Source organism: Galeopterus variegatus, unplaced genomic scaffold (genome assembly GCF_000696425.1).
Source record: "Galeopterus variegatus unplaced genomic scaffold, G_variegatus-3.0.2 Scaffold1495, whole genome shotgun sequence".
Taxonomy (NCBI): Eukaryota; Metazoa; Chordata; class Mammalia; order Dermoptera; family Cynocephalidae; genus Galeopterus; species Galeopterus variegatus.
The window spans coordinates 227084-234198 of record NW_007727606.1 but is presented as its reverse complement, the minus strand read 5'-3'; the positions used below and the strand labels follow the sequence as shown (position 1 = coordinate 234198).

General features: G+C 54.2%; 1 protein-coding gene across 1 annotated transcript in view; it reads left to right on the top strand.

Moving 5' to 3' along the window:
- Positions 1 to 4959: 4959 nt before the first annotated feature.
- ROBO3 (roundabout, axon guidance receptor, homolog 3 (Drosophila)) overlaps positions 4960 to 7115 on the top strand; it is a 16671-nt gene continuing 14515 nt past the window's right edge. The window contains exon 1 of the mRNA XM_008577332.1: positions 4960 to 5119. Coding sequence (XP_008575554.1) covers positions 4960 to 5119 — 160 coding nt within the window. The remainder of the gene's footprint in view (positions 5120 to 7115) is intronic.

Sequence of the window (7115 nt, the reverse complement as noted above, 5' to 3'; positions counted from 1 at the left end):
GATCTTATTTGAAAGTAGGGTTTTTGCAGATGTAATTAGTAAAGTTAAGATGAGATCATACTGGATTAAGGTGGCCCCTAATCCAATGACTAGAGGCCTCATAAGAAGAGATAACAGAGACACAGGGACACACACAGAAGAGGGCCATGTGAAGACAGAGGCAGAGTTTGGAGTGATGCATCCATAAGCCAACGAACACCAAAGATTGCTGGAAACCACCAGAAGCTGGAAGATGCAACGAAGAATCCTCCCCCAGGGACTTCAGAGAGAGCATGGCCAAGCTGACACTTTAATTTCAGACTTCTAGACTGTGAAAGGATGGATTTCTGTTGTTTGAAGCCACCCAGTTTGTGGTATTTTGTTATGGCAGCCGTGGGAGCAGTCCTAATATAAAACGGGAGACAGAGAAGGTTAGAGGGTTTTGAAGGTGCAGTTGTAGAGATTATTTAATCAGGTGTATTCATTAAACATATAAGTATCAAATTTTGTATGCTTGCTCTGTACTTAGTTTTATAAAAGAGACCAAGAATGCTCTTGCTCTCCCTAGCCTTTGTTACATCTATACTGGGATGTGGACATTTCTGCCCAGTTGCTTCCAGATTTCCAGACTTGGTGAAGTGTGTTGCAAAGTGTCTCCCTGCAGGCTCCTCCACTGGAACCCTGTGGGGAAAGGGGTACTCTTGGGGAGGGGGCTCTGGCTTATTAACTCGGTAGGTACAGAGGTTGAGCCAACAAACTCTGGCTCCTGCCGGGGGCAGGCTCCTGCTGTCTGCTTTCCAGCTGGGTGCCTGCTCTTTGCTCTCTGATCCCCCCTCCTGTTTGGTCCTCTGTCCCCTGCTGGCTGGGTCACTGCCCCATGGAATCATCACTCTGAAGCCAGCAGCCCTGCTGAGCCATTCACAGGCATAGCCTAGTGGGGGCGGGGGACAGATGTCAGTTCCTTGTCCCTCCCCCTCCAAACACACACACACACACACACACACATGCTCAATGTGTATTAGTGCCCTGGCAGAGGGAGCGATGGGAGGCTATGGGCTCTGGGGGGATGCAAATGGACTGGGCAGTGTGTGTGTGTGCATTGGGAAAGACAGTGGTAGTAATCACTGTGAGATTGTGGGGGTTGTCCTCAGACTGCCCTCCTGGGCAATTACATGCCAGCAGCTTCATCCACTACCAGCTGGCATGCAGGCTTTGGACCACCAAGAAGCCTCCCCATATGGCCCCCAGCTTGGTCACTGAAAATTCCCAGCCACATTCTCTGACCTACGTGCTGGCACTAGGCCAAGGAGGTTAGCCTGGGTTAGCCTGTTCTCTCCCCCAACACACACACACACACACACACACCCCAGTGTTGGCGGGTGGGGTGGACAGTTTCTTCAGAGGCTCGTGATTCTCAAAACACCATTCCTGTGCAGGGTTTCTGCATTACTCATAGTCACTTCCCTTCCCCATTTTCTATGCTCCTCTTTAAACCAGACCACCAAAAATACCACCCTGGGAAAGAAATATTTCTCTTCCACATCTACCTCATCAACCTCTGGCCCCAGGTCCTTTTCCATGGCTCCACCTGTGAACACACACAGATACACACACACACACTCCTTCCCATCAGATGCCATAACCCTATCAGAACCAACTTACCCCCTAACACCACAAATTCAACTCCCCCCATTCCCCCACCTTGTTACTCTCTCTTCTTTCTGCCAACTCCCCTTCAAAACCTGTTTCCTATATTATCCTTTCCACACTTCAGACTGTGTGTATTACTGGTAAAACCCTGGAGAAGAGGTAGTCTCCTGAGGTGGTACAGGGAGGGGTCCTGAACTCAGCTCTGACACTTTCTTTAGCCTATGTTTGGAGCTCATAAATCAGCTCGATGGATCTCAGATGAAGCCCCTCTATTTGCAGTGCATCTACTCAGTGTACTGTTCACTGTGAGAGTGGAGAGAGATGCGGTGAGTAATCTACCTCCTCCAAGCAAACGGTAGAAGCCAGAGAGTTGTCTTGGTAATTTGGGGTGGGGGTAAGGGGACAAGCGGTGGAGACAAGTAGGAGGCAAACCCCTTCCAGAACTGCCATGGGAATAGCCCAGAGAGAAGCTGGACTTTGAAAGTTACAAGGCCAGTTTTCAGGCTGCCTGTCTGGCCTTAAGTAAAGAAGGGAAGGGGTGGAGAGGACTGCAGAAGAGCTGGCAGGTGTGACCTCTACTGGGCCTTTTCTGTCTACCTCTGCTCCACCCTCCACCAAGCCCAGAGCTTTGGGGACACTGAGGAGGAGGAGGGAACTTATGCTATTGTGGGGAGGTATTTATTCTCCCCTACACCCCAGTTGAGTACACAACTTTCTTTTGGGCTTTAGGTCTGAGTTGATTTAAAAGAAGAGTATTCTAGAGACACTGAGAAGAACTAAGAAAGAAAAAGCGGAGCGATATAAGGAAAGGCAAAGAGAGAAAAAAGTGAGCACTGAGAAAGGGTGAGGTGTAGAATAGGGACAGGAGATTCAGGCCAGCAGAGTCCTGGAGAGGAGGACCCTGGAAAATGGCCCTGCTGTTAGTCCAGCCTCCAAACCCAGACGACAGGGATTAGGAAGCAGCCTTGCCCACGGGCTGAGCCGCCGCCTCCGCTCAGGGAACCCTGAGCAAATACACCCTGATCCCCACATAAAGGGCCAATTAACTGCACCATCTCCAGGAACAAATCTGCTAACAGGGTGACAAGCCCCCAGACGCTGGCGGGCCCTGTGTTTGCAGAGAGACTAGCCAGGAGCAAATCAGGGGATTACTAAGGGCAGGATCCTCATGGTGGGAGGGTTTCCAGCCCTCCCTGCCCCAGAGCAGGGCCTGGTGCCAGGACGCTGGATTTCTGTCCTGGTTCACCCTCTGATGTGATGGAACCTGGGTAACCGCAGTCAACAGGGGTTGGAGCAAAGGGCCTCAGAACCGCAAATCTATCTTGAAGGGTCAGAGCAGATCAAGTTGTCCAATGGCTCCTTACCAGATGGGGAAACTGAGATCCAAAGCAGTGACATCTTGTAATTAACAAATATAGAACTGGAACCCACATCTGGGTTGGTCATTCCTGGAAGGATAGATTTCCAGTGGGGAAAAATGTAATTAAAAGATAATACAAATCTTTCCATGAACTTTTTGAAGACCCCTGGTATACCCCTTGCCATCTCTCTTACCTGAATACCACCTTGCCCTGGAGCAAGGGATAGACATCACATCTCTTAGTATCCTGGTGCTTTAGAATGTGTTGCTAGCCCATCTCCCACCTACCTCAACCCTTCTCAGCCTCGAGGTCTGCTAGGATTTAAGTCTTCTGGGTGGGGATGGGGGTGGTGGCACCAGGGCCCAGTCCTGCACCACCAGCAGATGGGGTGCCGAAAGACTAGCTCCCAGGGCGCTGCCCCCCCGCGAGGCCATTCAGCCCCTTGCCCCCTGCGTATTTCGGGTCTTCCGAAGTCAGGCCCAGAGCTGAAGCGAAGAGGTAGGAAGACCACTGAACACTCGTTAGTTGGAGGCTCCACAGTGAGGCGTGTGGGTTGAGGAAGGAGTCTTGGGACAAGTCCCCCACCCCTTGACGACGCTTCGGGTTCACGAGGGCTCTCTGCCTGAAGTACTCTAATGTCGACTTGTCCACCCTCCCCGGTTCGAAACAGCTCTGTGAGATGTCTCATCACGCAGAGCCTTATGGCTGAGCCAGAACCCCGCCGCTCACTTAGCAGCAGAGCCCTACCTCAGATCGGAACACCCGGTCTCTCTCTTCCAGGGACATCCCAACGCCATCTCCAGTCTAGGAAAGTGTGCACACGTGTGTGTTTGCGGGGGCGGGTAACCGAGACATCTTCAGGTAGAAAGAACCCCAAGAAAGTCAGAAGCAAGCAGGGAGGGGGGGTCATAGTTTGTTGTTGGGTTCCTCCCCCCGCCCCCATAAGGATGACGGTTATCAGATTCGAACAGATTTGCACGAATTTTGCGTCAATCCCTTATCTTCTCTGGCACTTGCTTTTACAGATACCATATTGCTCTCTTTGTCTTTGTCCTAGACTACTTGGCTTCCCTTCAGTCTCCTCAGAAACGTAAAACCATTTAATAAAACATGTCAGGACAGAGTAATGCAAAAGTATGCAAATAAATGCGAATTGCCTGGGTGTCCCTCCAGTTTTATCCGTGTTCTGACTCTCCTGCGGGAACTCCTAGACCAGCGTGTCTGGAGCAGGACTCCTGGGTCTGGGCGTGCCACCCCATCCTCTGGCCTCCTGGCTGCAGACCAGGCGACTAGGAGTTAAAGGGGTGGACCCGCCGTAGAATTTTTCTCTTCCCAGTCTCAACTCCAGCGGCAAACCACCCCAGCCTCCTGCGCTGCCGTCGCTAGGCCCCGGGACTTGGGAGGGAATCGAAGCCAGGACTTCAAGAGCTAAAGGAACGTCTGCTTGCGCTTTGCCTCTGTTTCCCTAAGGGCTGGGAAAGGAGAAGAGAGATTTCTGTTCTAAAGCTGGGCAGAAGCGCAGAGTACAACAAAGCCTCGTCCCTCATCTTGGGTGCTTTCAGAAAGGAGGGAAACTCTCCCGCCGCGTCTAGAGCAGGACGCGGGGAAAGGCGCGCGCGGGGGGCGGTGACTCTAACTTGCACGCTACGCGCCTCTATGGGGGATTGGGGGGGCGGGAGGGTGGAGGGAGGCGGATTAATCCCTTAATTACGCCGTGATCGGCGTGGCACCTGCTTTCCGCCTGCCCAGTTCCCAGGGGACTCCGGCACTGGGGGGTGGAGAGAAGGACCCGGGAAGGAGGCGGGCGCGCGGAGGCACGGGCCGTACCCAGGCGTGCCGGCAGGACAGCGGCACCGTGGCTGCGGCAGCGCGCAGGGGCCGTGGAGGGGCTTACGGCTCCCGGCCCGCGGGTCTCAGACCCAGGGGCTGGGCCCCGAGCCCCCAGCCCCGGCGACAGGCTGGTGGCGCCATGCTGCGCTACCTGCTCAAAACGCTGCTGCAGATGAACTTGTTCGCCGACTCCCTGGCCGGGGACATCACCAACTCCAGCGGGCTGCTCTTCGGCTTCAATTCCTCGCTGGCGACTCTCAACCACAGCCTGCTGCCTCTCGGCGATCCCGCTCTCAATGGTGAGACCCTGTCCCGTGGGGACGTTGGAACCGGGTATAGGGGTGAGGTGAGAGGGCGGCGTGGAGGGGAAGGCGAAGGCGCTTCTAAAGGGAGGTCCAGGACCGAGCGGCACCTCCCAGCTCTCCCCAGGTAGTTGGGGTCACGGGATAACTTGGAGCTTTGATCACCTGAGGGGGGTCTCCCAGGGAGGTCAAGGGCTTGGGAGAAGGCGGCTGAAGAGTTCTTTAATCTCCACCTCCCCAACCGCCCCCCACGCCCACCCCAGGTGAGCATATCCGTGCTGGTGATGGGCAAACTCCGAGCTCAGAAAGGCCCCGGTCCACAGCAGGGAGGGCAGAGCAGGGGGCGCCGTCGCGGGCGGGCCCGGGCCAAACCGAGCCACTGGGTGACCCACCCGGGTAGCCGGCCTTCCGCCAGGACCCGAAGTTTTCCAAGAACTCACTCAGGACGAGGGAGGAAGTCAAAATACTGGATGTGTCTGCTACAGGGGAGACAGGGATGGCATGTGAAGGAAACTTAGAAGTTTGTGTCTCAGCTGTGGGACTCGCAGCCGGCCCACCCCGGCAGAGCTGCTGCGGGCGGCGAAGTCGTTACCGCTAATGACAGTGACTGATAAGTGACTGCGCTCTGCACTATCGCGGTGGGGAGGCAGCCAGCCTGGGGAGAGGCCCCATCGCGCCCCCTGCCGGCCGGGTCCGGAACTCCGCTTTCCGCGACGTCTCTGCGGGTGGTTTCCTTCAGGTGCTCCCCGACCCACATCCCTCCACCTCGACCCACTCCAGTCTAGTAGCAGGTCCTGCGCTGGCGACTCGAAGCTGGCAAGAAAGGAGACCCGGGCAATGTGTGTGTGCTTGTGTGTGGGGTACTCCAGGTGCTGGGGGAGGAGCCCCAGAGCCTCATTAGCATGGCTGTTAGCTATTCATTAGGCTGATGTCTAAGCATCTCCTGAGACCCGGGAATGACAGGAAGAAATTCCAGGGAAAGGGCACCCGCAGCTGTGTCTACAGGAATTAGGGGAAAGGGCCGTCCAGAAGGGTGTAGTATGTACGGAAGGAGTGGGGAGGAAGAGGACGGGGAATGAGCCCAGATTCTCCACTCTCACGACCCTCGTAGATTCCCAGGCGGTCCAGCACATTCGCCGAAACGGCAGAGAGTCAGGCCTCTGCTCGTCTAGCGCTGTCACAGAGGGTTTTCACCAGACATTGTCTCGTTCAAGCTTGAAAATTTAGTGAGTTATGTAGAGAAGGCGTTGATAGTCACATTCTGCCGCTGAGGAAACGAATTTACAGAGAGCGAATGGTATTTCAACGGTCACAAAAGAAGCATGAAGCAAAACCTTGGCAATAACAGATCTAAGTCTGTTTCCATTACACTGAGGGTTATACGAATAGGAAGAAAATACTGGGGCCTGGTGGAATCTCATTCAGCCTGGGCCAAGACAAGGAAGGTAAAGTGTGCTGAGGGGAATAAATGGTAGAATAGCCATATTTATTCCCCAAGTGCTTTATATACTTTGTGATCTTGTGACAACCCTCTCAGTGCTCCCACATTACAGATAAAGAAATTGGGATTCAGAGAAGTTAAATAATTTGCCTAAATTCTTACAGCTAGAAAGTGTCAAAGTCTGAGATTCAGCCCAGGTTGGTTCGGCGCCAACGCATGAGTGTTGCTACAGTGTCGCTCACCGTGGGGTGTGCCCAAATTGGAACTGGGATGGGATGGAGAAGAGATGGATGAGCAGCAGAGATTTCCATTGGGAAGGGAGGAGATTGAGAAAGTTACTCCCTTCCCCTGGTGGAGGAGAAACCGATCTTCTTGTCTCCACCAGTTAAATAAACACCCCAGGACAGCGGCAGCGCACACGCCGACTGGTCCAGCTTTGTCTACACCAGAACTTCTAAGAGGAGGGGGCGGGAAGTGAAACCCAATCCCACACCAGGGCTGGAAGCAAGAGGTCCCTGCGGATTTTGGAACAAGGTGGGAGGGGTGGGGGCG